At 50.5% G+C, this 23,190-nt stretch overlaps 1 protein-coding gene across 2 annotated transcripts in view; it reads right to left on the bottom strand.

The window, feature by feature from the left end:
* Positions 1-10,248, bottom strand: part of EFHD1 (EF-hand domain family member D1) — a 45,340-nt gene extending 35,092 nt beyond the window's left edge. Inside the window, exon 1 of one of the 2 annotated variants that reach the window (XM_055345838.1) lies at positions 9,894-10,248. In XM_055345838.1, the coding sequence (XP_055201813.1) occupies positions 9,894-10,183 (290 nt within the window). In that variant the 5' untranslated portion in view covers positions 10,184-10,248. Of the gene's footprint in view, positions 1-9,884 lie in introns of both variants that reach the window. The other variant, XM_055345837.1, reaches the window with a different exon arrangement.
* Positions 10,249-23,190: the final 12,942 nt, after the last annotated feature.

The following is a 23,190-nucleotide window of genomic DNA, read 5'->3' on the forward strand; positions in this document are numbered from 1 at the left end:
CTCCAGCCATGGGGCTTAAGGAGGCAGACACCCAAGGCCGAGGTCTCTGCCACCAACTTAGCTTTTGTTTTTCCTTTTTAGCTGGAGTTTGTTCCATAGCCTAGTTCAGACACCTTGGACCACCTCTCAGGAGAATTAACACCAAGGCAGCCCTTCCAAGGGGACAGTGTCGCTCCAGGGACCCCAGCTGCGGGGCCTCTTTGCTGGCAAAAGAAGATGTGTTTGTGGCCAGGGCTCCCTCCTCCATCCCCTTCTGCTTCTGCCTCTTTTTCCCTCGGGCCCTGAGGCCTGCCTCAGGGAATGAAACCCAGGAAGGAGAAGAGTGAGACCAGCAGGGATTCCCACAGCTTAGGATCCAGCAAACTCCAGAGGGACTTAATTGCCTAGAACAGGGGTTGGCAAGCTACAGCCTACAGGGCAAATCCTGCTCCACGTGGGACTGGCGCAGTCTTGCTGGTGGGTGCAGTAAATGGCTGGTTCTGTCTTGTGGTGGCAGCTAAATAGTGGCAACAGAGACCCAAGGACCCACAGGCTGAATAGATTTACTGTCTGACCCCTTCTTGAAGGAGTTTGCCCGCCCATGACCTTGAAGGAAACTAGAAGGCCATATAGTCCATCCCCCCCCACCTCCCAAAAACCCTGCCCCAAATTTCTCACCCCAAGAGGTCAGACCACCCACATCCCAGCGAAGCCCCAGAGTAAAGGGCTTAACACCTTCCAGACAATTTTTTCCATTTCTCAGCAACTCCAAGCATGAGAAAACTTTCTTCTGTATACTGAAGCAAAGCTGTAGCTTCCCTTCCTTGTGCCCACCATGGTTGCGTGGGTCTCCACCACGCTCAAAGCTGTCAGCCACCATCCTCCACCTCGAGGATCCTCACTCCCAGGCCTTCAGTGCTTCCCTGTCTCAGGGACCTGGGTCCCCTCCCTGTCCTGGCTGGCTGCTCTTCCCTGGCTATGTCCACAGAGACCAGGACCCCTGCCCTCAATGCAGCAGCCTGGAGTCATAGTGCCCCTGGCATCCTCATGGGCTTCTAGGCCACATGAAGTGTCTTGTACATGGGTGGTGGATGGCTTTTCCAGAACTTGCATTCCTTCCTGTCAACCAGGATCATTTAAATCCAGCCATTAAGAGTTCAAGCTTCTCAGGACACCTGGGGGGTGACTCAGGGGTTGAGTGTCTGCCTTAGTCTCAGGACGTGATCCCGGAGGGTTCGGGATTGAGTCCTGCATTAGCCTCCTTACTGGGAGCCTGCTCCTCCCTCTCCCTATGTCTCTGACTCTCTCTGTGTGTCATGAATAAATAAAATCTTTAAAAAAAAAAAAAAAGTTCGAGCTTCTCAAGGGCAGTGACTCCTCTGGATCAATATGTATAATCCCAGCATGCAACAGGCGCTTTGCTGAATGAGTGAAAGAATGAATGAATGAATGAATGAATAGCTTATAAATAGTAGGTAAGAAGGAGGCTCATGATCATCACCATCATTGTGGTACCACAGTAGATTATGGTTAGCAAATGTATAGACATTGCTGGCTGTGGGAACCCAGAGGCGGGAACACTAGAAAAGGGGTCACAAAATGTCATGCAGTCTCGGAAGCAACCAGTCCATGTCTGGGGTCCATTTTCTTGGCAGGTCATTGACCATAAATCAGATTTCATCCTGCAGGAGAGTGTGGTCCTTGCTCCAAAGGCTCAGATGCCCGTGGACATGGGCCCTCCAAGAAGTACGTAGGATCGAGGACCAGTAGTGCTCTTCCATCAGCAACACTGATGGGACATGGGGGCTGAAAGAGGCTCTAGAGGCAGGACAGCATCATGTGGAGGAGATGAGCACTGAGTGTGTGAGGGTGAGTGTGAGGTGAGCACGAGAGTGCATGCACGCCCAAGGCACAGGTCTTACTTAATGAAGCGGGAAACTGAAAGCCAACGTGTGCCAACCCTAGAGCATGTGCTGGGCTCCTCCATGGCGTGACTCATCCCTGGTCACAGACAGTCCTGGCAGCCTCAGCTCCGAGACCCGATTTGCTCAGCCCATTTTTTAAAAATTAATTTTTACAGATTTTATTTATTTATCCATGGGAGACACACACAGAGAGAGAGACAGAGAGGCAGAGACATAGGCAGAGGGAGAAGCAGATTCCCTGCGGGGAGTCTGATTCAAGACTTGATCCCAGGACCCCAGGATCATGACCTGAGCCGAAGGCAGATGCTCAACCACTAAGTCACCCAGGCGCCCCCACTCACCACTCAGAGACCCACTGGCTCAGCTGTATCATGAAACTGCACATGGCCTCGCCCGGTGGAAATCAGACCCTCCTCAAATCCAGTGAAAGAAGGTATTTCTATTTCTTAGTTGGACTCGGGGTGCACCAGAGCTAGTGTATACATAAAGTTAGAGTCCCCTAGGCCCCACAGCTTTGAAAGCAGGCACCTGTTACCTGATCTTGCAAGGCAGAAAGGGAAAAGGAATTTTTTTCTTTTTGCATAATATAAGATTTTAATAACTCACTGAATTTCAACTTTAATCACTCCATTCCAAATCCCTCTTATTCAAATTCTCATAATATGTGAAGAAGGCTCTGTAATGAGAGTGGAGGAGACTCCCAGAGAGAGAGAGAGACAGGGAGCAAGGAAGGAGGAAGAAACTCCCTGCAAAGATCTAACTGCCAGGAACTGTGACCGCCCTTGCGACTCGCCTCCGTGGCCTGTGGCAGGCACGAGGGCAGATGGAAACAACTGGTGCTTGAACGGGCCTAAGTGGTAGTTCTAGTTCCAAGTCATGGTGCCTCTCTGCCGGAAGCCAAGGCCCCAAAACAGAAGCCAGCCCGGGTTCTGGCTGAACGCCCTCCAGGAATTCAGACTAGCCCAGGGTTCTCTCAGCCCCACCCTCCGGCAGCCGGGTCAAAGGTGCAAAACCCAGGGCAGGCGAGGGAATTTCAAATCCAAGGTGGGTCACTGTGCACTGAAGATGCAATCAGAGTCAGAAGCTCTCGCTTGTCTCTATGGGCTGGGGGGTGGGGGGAGCACTGAGCTTCCGTTGGTTCCATGCACTTTTCCCATCGTCCAAGTCAATTCACTCAAAAGATGCACCTGAGGGGCACCTGGGTGATTCAGTCGGTTGGTTAAGCAGCTGCCTTGGCCTCAGGTGATGATCTCAGGGTCCTAGGATGGAGTCCCACATCGGGCTCCCTACTCAGGGGGGAGTCTGCTTCTCCCTCTCCCTCTGCCTCTCTACCCTGATCGTGCTTGCTCGTGCACTCTCTCTCTCTCAAATAAGTTTTCTTTGAAAAGATTTATTTATTCATGAGAGACACAGAGAGAGAGGTGGAGACATAGGCAGATGGAGAAGCAGACTCCATGCAGGGAGCCCAAGGTGGGACTCGATCCAGAGACTCCAGGATCATGCCCTGGGCTGAAGGCAGGCGCTAAACTGCTGAGCCACCCAGGGATCCCCTCTCTCAAATAAATTAATAAAATCTTTAACAACAACAAAAAGATGCACCTGAGAGGGGGTGCCCTGTCTCTCTTCCCCGCCTCCTCCCCCAAGTAAAAGTCCTCAACTTCGCCTCTACAGCAAAGGGCTCCCCTCCAAGTCTACACCCCTTTCTTCCTCCCTCAGGGAGGAGAAAGGAGACTCGGGGAAGGAGCAGCTCCAGGACATCCCAGCCTTTCCCCAGCTCAGTGGTGATGCAGGGTTGGAGGAGTGGCCATGACATCACCATTTCGGATTCTCTCAATAAAAAGAGGATTCTCCCGGAGCCAAAGGCTCCCCTTCCCACCCTCTCTTTGGGGAACTGCAGCACAAGCTTTGAGTATAGCTGCAAAAACATCGCAGCCACATTTCAAGATTACAGCATTTGGGGCCTGCCCTTAGGTGGCTGCCCTAGGTACCTCCCTCCGAAAGAGGCCCCTGGAGAAGCCGGGGTAATTAAAATTTCCTGTCTAGCCTTAACCTCCCCCAGCTCGGGTTGCAGCCCTGGACACACACACACACACACACACAGAGTCGGTTTCTTCTGGGCCTTCTCGCTCTTCATTTAAAATCAGGCCACTGTTTTCTTGGCTCGGGCTATCCAGTAACACACTTGGAAACGGAGAAGAACTTTGTCTGGCCCAGGCTGATGGTGCCTCTGGCTTCCCGCACTCACTTGAAAATTCTCTTCCTCCTACAACACATCAGTTGGGAGCCAGGCTCATCTGCGGGAGACCCTAAGGGCACAGAGACAAGTCACCCCCAGCTCAAGAACCCAACATGCTCGCAGGCTGGGGAGAATCCAGTTTTTTTCCCAAACCTTAACAATCTCTAAGCAACAACATACTTTTTCTTGTCTTCTTCTTTTCCTTTAGCAGAACACTTTCAAAGAGGAAAATCAAATTTAAAAGATCACAGCCCATTCCCCAGCATCTGCATGAATCTCTCTAGCCCTGAACAGAAAGAACGGGCGTACTTTGTACCCGTTGTCGGGTTCTGAGTAAACTAAGGAGACATCAGAATTTGGATCTAGGAACTGATTAAGCAGAAATTCTTGCGGAAAGTAAGTGCACTCCTGGGGTGAGTTAGGGGGTGGGACAGGGTTCCATTGGTTTTGTGTTTTGTCATTAGACGGCAACTCCATTTCATTAGGATGGGGCTTTGGGAAGACTGATCCCCCTTCTGCTGGGGGTAGAAATCGTACTGGCTTTGTTGAAGCCACTGACATCCCCCAAATGCGGGGGCCTCCCCGCTCTGGCTCCCCACTCCCACCACTCAGGAGGAAGGAGAAGCCATCATGGAGCCACAGGGACTGGGCAACTCTGCTCACTTGGAGTAATAGGTTGAATCAGGTTCCTCCCCCCAATTCATGGCCACTCAGACCCTCAGACTGGGATCTTATTTGGAAATAGGATCACCACAGACATAATAAATTAAACTAAGATGAAGTCATACTACACTGGGGTGGGCCCCAAATCCAATGACCAATGTCCTTACAAGAAGGCCATACAAAGACACACATTCAAGGAGAGCACCATCAACAACGCTCGGCTGGACACTAGCAAGGTGTTGTTGGAACGAAGTGCCCACAAGCCAAGGGGTGCCAAGGCTTGCTGGCAACCACCAGAAGCTACAAGACACACGGAAGGATTCTTCCCTAAAGCTCTCGTGGCTAGCAGAGCCCTGCTGAGATCCTGAGTTCAGGCACCAGCCTACAGAAGGGCCAGAGAATGCATTCACACTGTTTGAGGCCACTTGTTACACCAGGCCGGGACACTCATCCACTCCTCCAGCAGTGGAGCGAGTGAGTCCCATCAACAGAGCCTGGAAGGGCAACAAGGCAGGGCACAGCCCCAGCGGGACCAATTACTCAGCAAGGAGCCAGGACGCCACTCTCCAGCTCAAGAGGAAAAATCAACCTCAAAGGATAATGCAAACATTGCAAAGTGGTTTTGAAATTTTTTCTTTAATGATTTTATTTATTTATTTATTTATTTATTTATTTATTTATTTGAGAAAGAGGAGAGAGAGAGCAGGAACTGGGGGGTGAGGAGCAGAGGGAGAAGCAGAAGAGTCCCCACTGAGCAGAGAGCCTGACGCTGGCTCTGTCCCAGGACCCTGGAATCATGACCTGAGCTGAAGGCAGATGCTTAACCATCTGAGCCACCCAGGCACCCCTGGTTTTGAATTATTAAGCAAAAGAAGGACAACATAAAATTTGCACATCCGCCAAAATGACAGCTGGGCGATCATCTGAAACTGAGTGATGCAAACCTCCTGGGCCCTGGCTCAGGGTCTGAACCCAGGAAGCCTGGCTCCACATTCCTGCTCTTCACAGCCTCCGCATGGCTTCTGCAGTGGATTAAGTTTAGAAAGCCAGGGATGCCTGGTGGCTCAGCGGTTGAGGCTGAGCGTCTGCCTTCAGCTCAAGGTGTGATCCCAGATCTGGGGATGGAGTCCCGCACTGGGCTTCCCACAAGGAGCCTGCTTCTCCCTCTGCCTATGCCTCTCCCTCTCTCTGCATCTCTCATGAATAAATAAATAAAATCTTAAAAAAAAAAGTTTGGAAAGCCAGGCAATGAGAAGTAAGCTGGAATTTTTAACATGCTTATACTTTTTTATGCATAGAAAAGCAAAGAAAAAGAAAAAGGGACCTAGGGGTCACACTTCAACTGGGGACAGAAGCACAGTAACAACTAGTGCCAGCAGGGCGGGTGCTGAGCTGACACCCCCATGGGGCAGGGAGGAGAGTCAGGGAGGGGTTGGCACATGCAGGGCTCCTCCAGGCAACCTAGGAGCCCAGGAGGCCCCAGTAAAGAGTTTCCTGGCCCAGCCCTCAGTGAGTGGCCAAGGCGGCTGTAGAGAGGGGTGAATGCAGGAGTGGGCATGGGGACAGAGGAGGGAGCAATCGGGTTTTCAAGGGGACCTACCTATGCATAGTTTAAAAGTTACTAGAGGTTTTTGGTTTTTTTTTTTTTTTTTTTTTTAAGTTATACAGGATAGCAGGAAGAAGAAAACATGAAAGAGAGCCAGTAGGGAATCAGGGCTGGGCTGTGGGCAGAGCTAGGACCAAAGAGCTCCTCGGCAGGCTGCAGAGAACCAGCAACAAGATAGGTGGCACTGCCAGGCCAGGTGGCATATTCTGGAATGCCAAGCGCCAGAGCAGCCTTCCTGCGTGCCTGGGGGCCCACAGCCTAGCCCAGCCTTGGCAGGGCCACAGGGGCAGGCAGCCCCTTGGACTGATGGGCTCAGGCAGAGAAGGCCCTCTGGAGGGAGGTGGAGGCAGCAGGAGGGCAGGGAGCCCTGGGGAGGGAGGGGGTTGGCAGGGGGACTGGCCAGATCTAGTGACCGCGGGCACAGCAGGGCCCCTTCACAAGATGGGGGATTTGTCCATCACCCAGAGTCACTGCCACATACTCAACTGCGTCAAAAGTATCCAGGTAACAAATCTCCCAAACCAGGGCCGGCTGACCCTGGTGGGGGTAAGGGCAGCCAAGTCTCGGCTGCCTCCCAGTATGGGAAGCTGGGCAGAAGCACCCAGGGGCAAAACCAATGAGCTCAGATAGTAGGTGCAGAGTTTGTGGAAGCCCAGGAGTTGGAGCAATGCAACCCCTGTTTTGTGGGGTGTGAGGAGCCTGAAGGTGGGGCAGGGCATGGGGACACAGGACTGGAGCCAAAGTTGGGGGGATGATCTTTAGCAAAAGGTTCCCCCTTCTAGGTCACATGCCATCTCAGCAGGTCACCCATCCATCTCCCCATTCTCACAACACTCCTTAAAAGGAACAACAGCCACCATTCTACAGATGAAAGGACAGAAGTGGTTAAGCCCCCAGAATAAAGGGGCTTCATCCCCACTCTCCCCCACTCATGATGCATAACTGGGTCTTGACACCAGGTTTAGGGGAGTCTTTCCCACCACAGTAGGGAAAGGCAGCACTCCCCAGTGGCCCCTGCCCCAGTGGCCACAGCAGCTACCTGGCCCTCGTGGGAAGGTAGCAACTTGTGAGCATCTTAGCAGCAAGAGGACCAAGGCTTGGAGGGATTATGTAGCTTGCCCAGGGTCACAGACCCGAGGCCCTCTCCGGCCTACGTCCATCGGAATCCAAAGGCGACACTGTTCCCACTGCCCTGCTGGTGTCTCCAGATACTGCTCAGCTGACTTTAACTGGAGGGGCACCTGTGCCTCTCCCGCCTTCCGGGACACAGGGGGCTGATTCCCAGGAAGGCTTCTATGCACCAGCTTGGGCCTCAGATCCCACTCCCTGATGACAGGGGCTCCCAGTCCTGCCTCAGGACACTCATGGCTGAAGGGGAGCAAAGCAGCAGGCCTGAGCCTGCCCACAATCTGGGTCCAGGATGACCTATGAAGGTCATTCACAGTCAACCCAGCACAGGACCCTCCTACTTCAGCTAGAACCCCGACATTTGCCTGTGAAAGCCATTCTTCCCCAGCACCAAGTCCCTGCTGCTAGGATAGGGCTGTCCTCCCCCCTCCTGGGGCTGGGCACGTGGCTCAGGCCTGGCCAATGGAAGCCACAAGTTCCCCTGGCCACAGCAACTGGTTCAGAGCCAATAAGAAACAATAGTAAAGCTAAAAAGAGAGAGAGAGACAATAAGGCCTTTGCTGTGGTTACTCTTTCCCCCTGGACTTACTGGAGCTTCTGTGGCCAGGCTGCCACCACCAAGGATAAGTCACCTGAGAATGGGGACAACAGAGAGGAAGCTGGCTTAAGATATGAGAAACTACACACCGATGGCATCATCTGAGCGCCTAGGTCCCGCCATACCTGACACCAATTGTGAGCCAATTAACCTCCTTTTCGTTTATGCCAATTTTGATTGAAAGTAACAGAAAACCCAACCTAGACTTCTTCCTGACACAGTAGCTCTGCTGGGACCCGGGACCACACGCTGCCTTCCCTCTGGCCTGTTTCCTCACAGATGCCACCTTGCCGGAAGACCCTCTGTGTGGATGCCCTCTGTTACTCTTAGACAGCCAACAGACAAACCTACCCTTTCAAAGATTGTTCTGCTGGCGAAAAAAAGCAACAGAATAAATTAATAAAAGAAGCCGAAGTCACCGTTAAAGCAGTCTGAAGATGGAGGTCCCTAAGATGCACTCCCCCAATCCAGCTGGGCTGGGAGGAACTGCTGGGACATGAGAGCAAAGGAGCCAGAGTCCTCCCAAGGGAGGCAGAACCCCAAATAAATCAAAGGGGCTCGGACAAACAATTCACCCATTGCTTTTCCATCTCCACCCAGACACTTTTTTTTTTTTTTTTTGGCTGAACTCAGCCTTCCTTAATTGCCCAAATTAGTCCCACCAGGTGTGAACACCCACGAACAGCGGCTGGAAGCCAGGGAAACCAGGATGTCGGCGAAGCAGAGGAGGCAGGGAGGCTCCGGGTGCCAGCCTCTGCTGACCTCCACAGAGGCCGAGGCTGGAAGGCAGCCCAGCCTCAGGACCGGGCCAAGGCTCCGGCCACACAGTGCCTGCCACAAAGCCTTTAAATAGAGCCTCCACGCGAAGGGACAAACACATTCCAAGGGCTTTTAAAAACGCCCCAAGCATGACCTGGCGGGAGGCCTCTGCTCCCCCAGGCATTTTTCTGGTCTTGGCCCAATTCTGGAAATAATATTAATAGCTCGGTTGGGAGCTTAGGGTGTGCAAAATACGGTATGGCCTTAAAAGGCCGGGACGAGTCCTGCCCTCAGTCTCCAGATGAGGAAACTGAGGCCCAGGGACCTCGGAGGATGCAGGATGCAAGGCCCAACAGTGGGAGCTCTCGGCGCCCCCCACCACCCCCACCCCCCCCGCCGGGGGAGAGAGCCCCGTCGGACCCGCTGGCAGCTGTCGCGCGTCCGGTCCCGATGGGCGCCTCCTACCCAAGGGGCCAGAAGGGGTCACAGCGAGGAGGCTCCCCGGACGCGCTCGCTCCAGGAACGTCCTGAGCTTTTGCAACCCGTTTAACAAACTCCCAGTTCCCAGCGTCTTGGGCGCGGGAGCCCCCGCGGGGCGGCCAAGGAGAACTTTCCTCTTTCTGTGTTAAAAGATAAAAAGGGACAACGGGGCCAACCGCTCCCTGGGGAGATAAAGTTGGAGCTGGCAGGTGAGGCGCTCCGGTTCCTCGAAGTTGCGCGGCGATCGGCCCCGGGGGCGGGGAGGGGGCGCGTGCGGACCCGGGAGCCGGGGGCTCGGGCTCGCGGCCCCGGGGGGCTCCCGCGCTCGGTCCGGGCCGCTGCGGCCCCTGCGGTCGGTGCCCCGCCCCGGCGGGACCAGCGGGCTCGACTGCCAAGGGCACCCCCGGGAGTCCCCCGGAGCCCACCCGTCCCGCGGGGCCCCGGCCCCTCCCCGCTGCATCCCGCTCCATCCGCGGGGTCCTCGGGGCGCAGGGCGGCGCGGGCGCTCACAGTTTGAACCTGTTCTCCAGGTCCTTGACGAGGCGGCGGCTGAGCTCCGGGAACTCGGAGTAGGGGTGGAAGACCCTGCAGCGGCGGGGCCGCGCGGCGCCCGCGTTGATGTCCAGCCGGCGGGTGAGCTGCGCGCTCAGCTCGGCGTCCGCGCTGCCGGGGGGCGCCCGGCCCGGGAGGTCGGGCTCCGGGGCGCGCGCGGCCGGGGCGCGGGGCTCCGCCTGCGGGGGGCCCTCCGCCGCCGCCGCCTCCCGCTGCAGTCGCCGCTGCAGCTTGAGCGCCAGCTCGGGGCTGGCCATGGCGACCCGGGACGCGGGCACGGCGGGCGGCGCGCTCCTCCGGCCTCGCGGCTCCGCGCTCTGCCCCCGCGGCCGCGGGCGGGCGGTTAAGAGGCGCGCGGGCGGGGCGGGGCTTCGGGGAGGCGCCGCGGGGGGGCGCAGGTGCCTGCGAGGCCCGGGATCCCCCCGCCCGGGTGCCGCGCCGCGACGCTCCGGAGGTCGGGACCGCAAGGGGAGCCCCGGTCCTCCCCGACCTCGCCGCCCCCGCGCGCTCCAGGGAGCCCCGGGCACCCCTCGGCCCCTGCGGAAACGGCAGCCGCGGGTCCCACGACCGTTCGGGCGGCTCCTTCCCCGAGGCGCACGCGGACCTCGAGGGGAGCTGCTCGCGGCCCAGGCCAGGCTGCAGGTGGGAAACCCCGAGCGCTCCCACGGCGGCAGGTGGCACCCCCGGGTCGCCAGGTCTGGGGGCGGGAGGCGCCCGCAGGGAGCCGGGAGCTGCGTTTCCAACCTCCGTTGAAAATAGATGTTGCTAAAACATACTAAAAATACTAAAAACAAATAAACAGAAAAGAGAGCAAGCAAGGGTAACGGGACTCGTGGCTCCCCCACCCCCACCCCCCAGAGGCAAGGCACCAGCCGCGTGGCTTGGGGGGGGGGCTCCAGCTTTTTCTGTGAAACGCACAAGAAAGAAAAGGGAAAAAAGGAAGCTCAAAAATAAATAAATAAATCAGCATTTTTATTTTATTTATTTATTCATGAGACACACAGAGAGAGGGCAGAGACACAGGCAGGGGGAGGAGCAGGCCCCATGCAGGGAGCCCGATGCGGGACTCGATCCCGGGACTCCAGGATCACGCCCCGGGCCGAAGGCTGCACTAAACCGCTGAACCACCTGGGCTGCCCATAAATCATCATTTTTAACAAGCGGGTAAAACTAGTACACTCGTCATTCTCCCTAAGGAAGGCTGATGCGGACGGCTGCTCCATGATCAAAGCGTTGTAAGTCCAGCTTGGACCCACTGCTCAGACCACCTGGTGGGCTGCTGACCCAGTCCTGTCTGTGACCTCTGCTGAACTGGGGGGCCTGAGACCAGCCTTTGGTATGTGTGTACACAGCAAGCACAGGTCCTGCCAGGGATTCAGAGGCATTTCTGGAGGCCTAGTGGGAAAAAACAAAAACAACAACAAAAAACCTGTTATTTAGGGGCCTCTGGCTGGCTCAGTGGGAAGAGTCTGCAGCTGGTGATCTCCAGGTCCTTGGGTGTAGAGATTACTTAAAACTGAATTTTTTTTTTTATGGTAGTCACACAGAGAGAGAGAAAGAGGCAGAGACACAGGCAGAGGGAGAAGCAGGCTCCATGCACCAGAAGCCCGCCGTGGGATTCGATCCCGGGTCTCCAGGATTGCGCCCTGGGCCAAAGGCAGGCGCCAAACCGCTGCGCCACCCAGGGATCCCTAAAACTAAAATTTTTAAAGTTATTTAAAATGAAAAAGTATTAGAGAAATATTAAGGTTTTTTTTAAGATTTTATTTATTTATTCATGAGAGACAGAGAAGCAGAGATGTAGGCAGAGGGAGAAGCAGGTTCCATGCAGGGGGCCCAATGTAGGACTTGATCCCAGGACCTAGGGATCAAGCCCTGAGCCAAAGGCAGATGCTCAATGGCTGAGCCACCCAGGCATCCTGAGAAATATCAAGTTTTTAAATGAAGATATCAAAATCTTTTCACATTCCTTCTAAGCAATTTTACCCAGTTCTGCAAAAGCAGCCTTTTTTATATCAGATGCCAATTGCTTGAAAAGGCAATGAACCCCTTTATATATATATATTACAGAGTGCCACCCTTCCTGACCTGATGGTATGAAAAGATTTTATTTATATGACAGAGAGCACAAGCAGAGGGAGCAGCAGAGAGAGAGAGAGAGAGAGAGAGGGAAAAGCAGGTTCCCCACTGAGCAGGGAGCCCGAAGCAGGACTTGATCCCAGGACCCTGGGATCATGACCTGAGCTGAAGCTATCTTCAGCTTAACTGACTGAGCCACCCAGGTGCCCCGAGAGTGGATTTTGAATGCAATTCAACTTTGTCTTTTAAGTGTTTCTAAAGGAGGAAGCACTCTTTTTTTTTATAGCTTTCTTTAATGTTTGGACATGGACAAACACCTATCATCCCATCACTACAATCAAGGTCATAAAAATATCCATCATCTCCTAAAGTTTCCTTGTGCCCTTTTGGCTTTTGTTTTGGGGAGCTTTTTGGGAACGCTGAACATGAGATTTACCCTTTGAAATTTTAAAATCCATTTACTGTATGCTATGTGTTAGACAGTGGATCTCTAAGGATATACTTTTGCAAAGTGTTCTGTAAAGTATGAGCTGTCACCTGGGTGCCATTCAAAAGACATATCACTTGCAAGGGACAGAGATTGGGGGCTGTGCCCACCAGCCATCCCCGAAGCTTCCTTGCCGCTGAGGTAGTGGAGGATGGAACACCTCCTGGGCAGTGCCCACCCCTGGCAGCAAAGTCACAGATACCCTGATGCTCACCAGGCAACACCTAGCCACCCCTAAAAATGAAGTCCCAGTATCTCATTAGTGACACAAGGTGAATCACCATCACTGCCATGATTGAAAAAGCCCTGCTCCTCATCTCCCCTTTTCCAGTGTCTAGCTGGGTGTCTGACAAAGTCAAAACAGGATTGCTGAATGATGGGTCAGTATCGGTATTTACTATGCAAACATGACCCACGTTTTGTGAAATAAATTTCTTAAAAAAGAGTAAAGGGACAGGGACCAAATTATGAATAGTTGTAAATGCTCGAAGTCAGATCATTTCCATTCTCTTTTTTAATTCTAATTTTTCTGTATTGTTTATAGTGAGATTATAAACTGTTATAATCAGAAAACAAAAGTTGTTTAAAATGAAGAGGTACCCCCCCATAAATAAATATAAATAAATAAACAAATAAAATAAATAAATAAATAAATAAATATAAATAAATAAATAAAATGAAGAGATACCAGAGGGTGGATATTTGCCATAGAGCAGCTGAAAGCGCTTCACCCTACATCATCCCATGAGCTTGTTAACATTCCTCCAGGGTGGCTAAAGGACCTTCTGCATTTCATAGAGATCAAATGTATTTTAACCTTTTTGCATAGACTTCTTTTTCAGTGTTTGCTGTGTAACAAACACTCCCCAAACCTGGTGGCTCTAAACAGCAGTATTTACTTTGCTCATAAATCTGCAGTTTGGGCAGAACTTCATGGGAAAAAAATCTCTTTCCTGACTCACCTGGGGTAAACAGGAGCGACTCCAGGGCAGGGGCAAGAATGAACCTGAAGGCTCCTTCCCTCACCGATACAGAATTGATGCTAATACATCAATTAATGCATTAGCCATCAATGAATGGCTAATGCTTGGTTCTTCCTTAGACTGTTGGCTGGAACACCTACACACGGCTTCTTCATGTGGTCTAGGCCTCCTTATAACACAGTGGCTGGGGGCCCAGGTCAGCCTTGCAAAGAGGGAGTCGCCTTTAAAAAAAATTTTATTTATTTGAGAGAGAAGGGGGTGGAGGAGGAGCAGAGGGAGAGGGACAAACAGACTTTGTGCCGGATGGGGCCCCAAGCGGGGTTCCATCCCATGACCCTGAGATTATGACCCGAGCCAAAATTAAGAGTTGGAGGCTTAACACACTGAGCCACCCAGGTGCCCCAGCGGAGTCGCCTTTTATGATGTGGGCTCAGGAATCACATAGCTGAACCCTATTAGTCAAGGCAGCCACAAAGGAGAGGGAATATAAATTTCCACCTCTCAGTGGAGGAGTGACAACATCACATCTAAGAATAGCCAGTGAGATGGGATACATACTATTGTGGCCATCTTTGGAAAACACAATTTGCCTGTTCTCCCTCCGCAGATCCCTGCCGGATTGAGTCCTATTCCGGTTCTGTGGCATCTGGACAAGAACAGATATGTCTTTGAGTCTGGATGCGTTGCTACAGATCTCTGCGCCCTCTGGGAAGGGCTGACCTGCAAGTCACACAGAAGATGGAATGAACTAACTTCCAGAAAGGGAAAAACCTTTCTGAGAGAGTAGAAAGCTGGAGACACTTACATCCCTGGAGGCAGAATGCCTCCTGCTTGTGTTTGCATTAACAACTTTAAAAAAAAAAAGATTTTTTAAATTTATTCATGAGATACACAGAGAGAGAGGCAGAGACATAGGCAGAGGGAGAAGCAGGCTTCATGCAGAGAGCCCGGCGTGGGACTCGATCCCAGGACCCTGGGATCACGACCTGAGCCAAAGGCAGACACTCAACCGCTGAGCCACCCAAGCGTCCCCCAACTTTAACAAGTCAAAACCTCAGAGCTTGGACTTGTGTTATTTTTTTTATCTTGTTTTAAAGATTTTATTTATTTATTCATGAGATACACACAGAGAGAGGCAGAGGGAGAGGCAGGCTCCCCGCCGGGAGCCCGACGAGGGATTAGATCCCAGGATCCCGGGATCACGACCTGAGCCAAAGGCAGATGCTCAACAACTGGTGCCCCTCGGTGCCTCTCGGATTTGTTTTAGAAAGAACTGTTTGGGGGCACCTGGATGCCTCAGTCAGTTAAGTATCGGACTCTTGATCTCAGCTCAGGGCTTGATCTCAGCGTCATGAGATCCAGCCCCACATTAGGTTCCAGACAGAGCCTACCTAAAAAAAAAGTTGGTCCCTTAAAAATTAAGTCATTATTGATGCCATGTGCTCTTCCCAAGTTTCTTCATCCTATCCCTCGTTGAAGTGAAAATATTCTAAAATTAGACCATGATGATGGTTGCACAACCCCTTGAATATATGAGAACCACTGAACTGTACATTTCAAAAGGATGAATTTTGTGGTTATGTGAATTATATCTCAATATACCTGGTATTTTTTTTTATATTCCCCGCCCCCCCACCCCGCTACCTGGTATTTTTTAAAAATGGCAATAATAATCTGTTGCTTCTTAACATAAATAATGTCAGTGAGAAGAACACTGTTTTCCATCTTAGTATATGTCTTTTTTTTTTTTTAGAGAGAGAGAGAATGCAGGGTGGGGGGAGTAGGGAGGAGCAGAGGGAGAGAGAGAGAGAATCTCAAGCAGAATCCCCACTGAGCCCTGCCTCGAGGCTCAACCCCACAACCCTGAGATCCCAAGCCCAGCAGAAATCAAGAGTCGGACCCCCAACCCACTGAGCCACCCAGGCGCCCCAAAACTCAAATATTCTTGGTAGCAAATACCACCAATTGTTTACCAGGAAGCAACAGGCTCACTTGGTTCATTGTTCAACGAAGTGTCTCCAAGTATCCCACTGTCAATAAAGGCAGTTCGTCAGTTGTTCTTTCACAAAAGAAGTAATGTTCCCTAGCAAAGGGGGCTAGTTCAGCTCACAGCTCAATCAATAGTGCAAGTGCTTTTCTCGAATGACTACTACACTTTGGTAAGAGAGCCCCAAAATGAACTCACGCTTATCTGGTCAATTAATTGACGACAAAGGAAGCAAGAAGGTAGGCTGGTGAAACGGAAGTAGTGGGACCTCTCAGCACTAACTCAGGAAACCAAGTGGCGAAACCTGGTGCTGTCAAGGCCAACTGCTGGGCATCCCGAGGGAGCCGGGCGGATCCAAAGCCCAGCTCTAGGCTGGGTTTGCCAACACTGCTGCTGAACAAACTCAGATAAACTCATCACAACAGAAACGAATAACTCCAGAGACAGGTTTTGGACAAGAGATAAGGAGAGATTGATTTCAGGTGGCTTCAGCCAGGGGGAGGGGGCAGGCTCAAGCTTTGACAACCTGCCTCTCTGCCAGCAAGATGGACATGGAAAGTTCTACAGGAGAGGTTCAGGCAGGTGCAAGAGGACAGGCAGAGTGCGTGGTCACTGCTGCAGGCTGGTTTGTGTTTAGCCCTTGATCTTGGGCAGGGAAGGGGACTGTGTGGGGTCCATTGCTAGGCATTCCATTGCTATCAGGGCTTCTCTGGCAGTTAGAACGTTCCAGTCATTGCCAAAGCCTCAAGAAAGTGGAATGAGAAATAACTGGTGTGGACTATGGTTGAGCTAGAGGGCTCGTTGACAATGGGGAAAAGACAGTCTCCAGCAAATGGTGCTGGGAACACTGGACAGCTACATGTGAAACAATGAAACCGGACCCCTTTCTTGCACCATATGCAAAAATAAACTCACGGATTAAGGACTTAAATGTGAGACTTCGAAACCACAAAATTCCTAAAAGAAAACATAGGCAGTGATTTCTTTGACATTGGCCATAGAAACATTTTTTTCTAGGGATGCCTGGGTAGCTCAGTCAGTTAAGCATCCTGTCCTACTCTTGGTTCTGGCTCAGGTCATGATCTCGGGGTTGTGAGATCGAGCCTTTAACCGGCACCACACTCAATGGAATCTACTGGAGATTCTTTCTCTTTTCCTCTTCCTCCTCCTCTGCCCCTTCCCTCAGCTCGCTCACATACACTCTCCCTCTCAAATAAATAAATAAAATCTTAAGAAAAAAAAAAAGAAACATTTCTCTAGATGTGTCTCCTCAGGCAAGGGAAACAAAAGCAAAATTAAACTATTGGAACTACACCAGAATAAAAAAGCTTTTGCACAGTGAAGGAAACCATCAATAAAACAAAAGGCAACTTACTGAATGGGAGAAGACATTTGGAAATGATATATCCTAAAAGGAGTTAGTATCTAAAATATATAAAGAATGTATTCAACTCAACGCTTAAAAAACCCCAAATATTCCAATTAAAAATGGGCAGAGGACATAAATCAACATTTTCCCAAAGAAGACTTACAGAAAGTCAACAGACACATGAAAAGACGCTCCACATCTATCAATAGGGAAAGGCAAACCAAAACTACAATGACATATCGCCTTACACCTGTCGAAACAGCTAGAATAAAAAACATAAGAAATGACAAGTGTTAATGAAGATGTGGAGAGAAAGGAACTCTTGTGCGCTGTTGATGGGGTGTAAATTGGCACAGCCACTGTGGAAAACTGTATGGAGGGTCCTCCAAAATTAAAAAATAAGAGGTACCTGCCTGGCTCAGTGGGTAGAGCATGCAACTCTTGATCTCAGGGTTGTAGGTTCAGACCCCACGTTGGGGATAGATATTACTTAAAAAATAAAATCTTAAGGGTACCTGGGTGGCTCAGTTGGTTAAAGGTCTGCCTTCAGCTCAGGTCATGATCCCAGGTCCCGGAATCAAGCTCCTTACTCAGTAGAAGGTCTGCTTCTCCTCTCCACTCATGCTCTCTCTCTCTGTCTCTCTCAAATAAATCTTTTTTAAAAATTAAAAAAAAATAAAATCTTAACAAAATTAAAATAGAAATACCATATGACTCAGTAATTCCACTACTGTGTATTTCCCCAGAGAAAATGAAAACACTAATTCAAAAAGATATAAGCACCCCTATGTTTTTTCTTTGGTTTTGTTTTGTTTTAAAGACTGTTTTTTTTTTTTAAGATTTTTAAAATTTATTTGAGAGGGAGAGCATGAATGAGCAGGAGGAGGGGCAGAGGGAGAAGCAGACTCCCCACCGATCAGGGAGCCTGACGTGGGGCTTCCTCCCAGGACCCTGAGATCATGACCTGAGCCAAAGACGGACGCCTAACCAATTGAACAACCCAGATACCCCAAAAGATTTTATTTTTAAATAATCTCTACACTTCAGAGGCAGCCAGAGTGGCTCAGTGGTTTAGCACCGCCTTCAGCCCAGGGCGTGATCCTGGAGACCTGGGATCCAGTCCCACGTCAGGCTCCCTGCATGAAGCCTGCTTCTCCCTCTGCCTGTGTCTTTGCCTCTCTCTCTGTGTGTCTCATGAATAAATAAATAAAATCGTAAAAAAAAAAAAAATCTCTACACTTCATGTGTGGCTCAAACTCACAACCCTAAGGTCAAAAGTTGCATGCCAGGCACCCCTGCATCCGTATGTTTATTGCAGCATTATTTACTTGTTTGTTTATTTATTTTTAAAGATTTCATTTATTTATTCATGAGAGACACAGAGAGAAGCAGGCTCCATGCAGGGAGCCGACATGGGACTCGATCCCGTGCCTCTAGGATCACACCCTGGGCTGAAGGCGGCGCTAAACCGCTGAGCCACCAGGGCTGTCAGAGGCAACCACCTTTTAAAGGATTTTACACCAGCCTGGAAGGAGCCCTCAACCCTTGCCCTCGTGTTAGATAGATGACAAAACCGCAATTGGATGACAGGCACACAGAGGGCTAATCAGTAAAAGAACCCGCCGGCAAGCCCCTAAAAACCCCTAGACTTGGAAACTCCGGTGGCAACCCTCTTGGGTCCCCTCCGTCTTCAAGAGCTTTGTACTCTCCCTCGATCAGCCTTACTGTACTCTCAATAAACTTTACTTTGCTGCCCAGCACTCTTCCTCTGGTCTACCTCTTCATTCTTCAAAGCAGGGTGACCAAGAACTGTGGGGGCTAAAGGAAAAGAAATCCTGTAACACCCGTAAGTCCCTGCCCTCATGGCCTACATGGGGTGGGGTAGTCAATAAGATTAATATATTAGGTGATGATAAAGACCAAGGCAGAAATAAAGCAGAACCAAGTGTAAGATGTGGGAAGGAAATAGGTTGCAACTTCAGATAAAAAAAAAAATTAAAGATGTTATTTATTTTTTCATGAGAGACACAGAGACATAGGCAGAGAGAGAAGCAGGCTCCCCACAGGGATGAAGGACTCTAGCTCAGGACCCCAGGATCAGGACCTGAGCCAAAGGCAGCTGCTCAACCTCCCTCAAGCCGGTAAGCACTGCCCGAGCCAGGGAGACCCTGCACGAGGGACCCCAAGACCTCGGTGGACTTGACCCCCACGGCCCACCTGCACGCACCCACTGACCTCCATCCCACATTTTCCTTATATAAACCTGGGAGCATTTTCGGCACTTCTGAGACCATCTTCGAGCTGCTAGTCTGCTGTCTCGCGGTGTTGGCCTCACTGAAATAATTCCTTTCTTGCTTCACCACCGCTGGTCCCCCTGCCTTTGGATTTTGTCAGCAGTGAGTGGCTGAACCTGGTCTTTTTGGGACCCCCGGAGCCAGGCGCTCCTGCACCCCTGTGCCCAGCTACAAAATGGCCAGGAGGAGTCTCCTCTGGGAGGCACATTTAAATAATGGCCAGCAGGGGCACCTGGGCGGCTCAGTGGTTGAGCATCTGCCTTTGGCTCAGGTGTGATCCTAGGGTCCTGGGATTGAGTCCCACATTGGGTTCCCCGCAGGAAGCCTGCTTCTCCCTCTGCCTGTGTTTCTGCCTCTCTCTGTGTGTCGCTCATGAATAAATAAATAAAAATCTTTAAAAAAAAAAATAATGGCCAGCCCCAAGAGCCAATTTCAGGTCTTTGTTTTCGTTTGAGAAACCCTGAAAGTGACTCCTGTCTGACCCCAGTGGAAAGCCCACAGGCTCTCCCTAAATGGGATTTTTCCCCTTTCTCTTTTAGCCAGGAAGTATAAAAGAATCCCTAACCGGGCCTTGCCTCCTCGGGACCCCCTGGCCAGGCCCTGGAAGGCCCCCCGCTGGCACGGTGGCAGAAGAAGGAAGGTGCTGGCCCAGAGCTATGGAGCCTGGGAGATTTTTAAACCTGACTCCAAGCTACAGGCCAGACCCAGAGGCTCCAACCCCAGGTGATGATGCCTGGTCCCCAGGCCCCTGAGGCACCAGGTATCCATGTCTGTGGCCTTGGGGACTTATCAGGGAGCCCCCCCAGGGGGCAACGTGCTCAGACTCAGGTTCCCTGGGTGGCCTCAGCTCTCTGCTCAGAAGACAAAGAGACTCCAGACAGCAAAAGCTGCTAACAGAGAAAATATTCACCTCCCTATTTCTCACCTGGTAGAAGCCACAAAGAACTAGGAGTGGGTGAGAATGAATCCTACAAGGTTGGACACCCCCCGCCCCCTACCCCGGCCTAGAGATTCCTGGCAGTGGCTGTCAGAAGCTAATCCCACCCTGGCCCACCTTCTCTCCACCCTTCTGGGTTGGTGCCACCCCGGGGAGCCTTTTCTTCCCAAAGCTCCTCTGTCCGTCAACTGTTGGTCCCCTGAACCTCTCTCGTCTCTCCCCTCCCCCCACCTCAGGCCAACCCAGCGCTTGCCTGGAACGGCAGTGGGTGACAATGCCTCCACTTATGGGGCCTCAGCCCGGAAGGGGTTGGTCCACATTAATGCTGTCCAGGAGGAACAACTCATATTTTTAATTTCAGAATGTGTATTTTGTACTTTAAATTTTCCAGTAGCCACATTTTAAAAAGTAAAAGAAAACAGGTGAAATTAATTTCCATAATGTTTCATTTAGCCCCATACACGCCACATGTTATCTTCTTAATATTAGTCAATATAAATATCATCAACATAAAAAATATTAAGACATTTTACATCATTTTATTTTGTAGCAGGGCTTCAAAATTTGGGGTGTATTTTACACTTACAGCTCCTCTCCATGAGGGTAGCCACATTTCCAGGCCCAGCAGCAGCTGTGGCTGGTGGCTACCGTCTGGGGTTACTCGACGCTCAGAGACAGATCGGAGCGGTCTGCTCCTGGGCGCTGACCCTCAACTGGGGAAGAAGTTCTGCTGCTGAAGACATTCCTGTCTGGCCTCCTCTCTGGCCTCCACTCCCTGGGTGGCTCAGGTCGTTATCCCAGGGTCCTAGGATCGAGCCCTGCCTGGGCTCCCTGCTCAGGGGGAGCCTATTTCTCCCTCTCCTTTAGCCTCTGCCTGCTTCTCTCCTTCCTTGTGCTCTCTCACGCACTCTCTCTCTCTCAAATCAATAAATAAAATCTTGAAAACAACAAAAAAAGATCGGACAAAACTTAGCTTGACTGGATGTGGACAATAAATACTCTCACACACCACTGGCGAGGGTGTAAATTGGCACAACCATTTGAAGATTCGCACATTTTACTACTAGTGGGTATATATGTTAGAGGAATTCACACAAATTCAGAGACAAGAATCCAAGGAAACATGCTTAAACATTTTTTTAAAAAGATTTTATTTATTCATGAGAGACACAGAGAGAAAGGGGAGCGTCTGCCTTTGGCTCAGGGCGTGATCCCAGAATCCAGGATCAGTTCCGCATCAGGCTCCTTGCAGGGAGCCTGCTTCTCCCTCTGCCTGTGTCTCTGCCTCTGTCTCTGTGTGTTTTTCATGAATAAATAAATATAATCTTAAAAAAAATAAAGTAAATAGATCTTTAAAAATGCTTATACCTATTGATGGAATTCAAGAAACACTACCCCAAAATATGGCAACTGGGCATATTGAATGTTTTTTTAAGAAGATTTATTATTATTTTTTAATTTGATAGGGGGAGAGAGAGAGAGACAGAATGCACGGGGAGGGGAGAGGCAGAGGGCGAGGGGGAGAGACAATCTCAAGCAGACCCCTGCGCTCAGCTCAATCTCAAGACTCTGAGACCATGACCTGAGCCAAAATCAAGAGTTGGATACTTAAAGCCACCCAGGCGCTCCTTGAATATTTTAAACTGAAGGACTTTGAGAAATGGAAGGTGCAGGAAGAATTTTGACCTTTCCCTGAACCAAGTCATAGACTCCGATTCCCAGAGGAAGGGGTATCATCTCCAGGACGCCAAGAAGATTTAAACAGACCGGTCTTGTCTCCCCCGTTTCACTATCCTGGGCTCACACCCCTTTGTCTTATCACATTTTTCCATGATTTTTCACTCTTCATCACCATCAGATCCAGCATCAAAATGTTCAAGTGTAATTTTGGGTCTTCATTTTCTTGTGAAGATTCATGTCACATAAAACTTACATTAGATAAATGTGTATGGTTTTCTCCTGTTACTGTGTTTTTTTCTTTTTAAGATTTTATTTATTTACTTTAGAGAGTGAGTGAGAGAGAGAGAGAGAGAGAGAGAGAGAGCAGGAGCAGGGGGAGCAGTAGAGACAGAGGGAGAAGCAGGCTCCTCGCTGAGCAGACACCACAACGTGGGGCTCGATCCCAGGACCCTGAGATCATAACCTGAGCCCAAGGCAGACACTCAACCCACTGAGTCATCCAGGAGCCCCTAATCTGTCTTTTGTTACAGGGCCCCAGCTGAGAACCTAGGAGATATTTTCCCTGCCCTTTTACTGCATTGTCATAGGAGGCAAAAAAATGGAAAAACCACAGGTATATTCATCAATTTGAATGACAAAAATAATGTTGAGTAAAAAAGTTGCAAAAGAACAGATATATTCTGATGGATACCAAACAGAAATGCACACGTGTGCCCTGAAAGACATGCATCATAATGTTCATGGAAGCTTTAAAATTTTTAAAAAATGTTTTAAACTAAATTTAATTTAATTAAAAAAATTTTTTTTAAGTTTCTATTTGTAAGTAATTTCTACACCCAATGTGTGGCTTGACCTCATAACCCTGAGATCAAGAGTCACATGCTCCATCAACTGAGCCAGCCAGGTACCCAATGGCAGCTTTATTATTAAAAGCCCGAGCTGCAAACAACCCAAACGTCCATTCATGGCAAAATGGATGGCAAATCCCTGCATCACAATGCTATATGTCAAAGAAAATGAACTGCTTGAACACATAACACAAACAAGGTGAGGAGAAAGAAGCCGGACATAAAAGAATGTTTCAATAAAGTTCAAATCAAGCAAAAGTTATGTTCCGCGTTAGAAGTCAGGAGTAAGGATTGGGGGAGCAACTGGGAGGGGGCACAGGAGGTGTGCCTGAGTTCCTGGTAGGGTTCTTTTTTTTTAAATTTTATTTATTTATTCATGGGAGACACAGGGAGAGGCAGAGACACAGGCAGAGGGAGAAGCAGGCTCCATGCAGGGATGAGGGACTCGATCCCAGGACCCCAGGATCACGACCCGAGCTGAAGGCAGACGCTCAACCGCTGAACCACCCAGGGGCCCCTCCTGGTAGAGTTCTGTTTCTTGATCTGGTTGGTCCCTGGGAGTGGTGCCTTCCGCAAAACTTCACCAAGCAGCATGCTCAT

This window comes from Nyctereutes procyonoides, unplaced genomic scaffold (genome assembly GCF_905146905.1).
Source record: "Nyctereutes procyonoides isolate TBG_1078 unplaced genomic scaffold, NYPRO_anot_genome, whole genome shotgun sequence".
Classification (NCBI taxonomy): domain Eukaryota; kingdom Metazoa; phylum Chordata; class Mammalia; order Carnivora; family Canidae; genus Nyctereutes; species Nyctereutes procyonoides.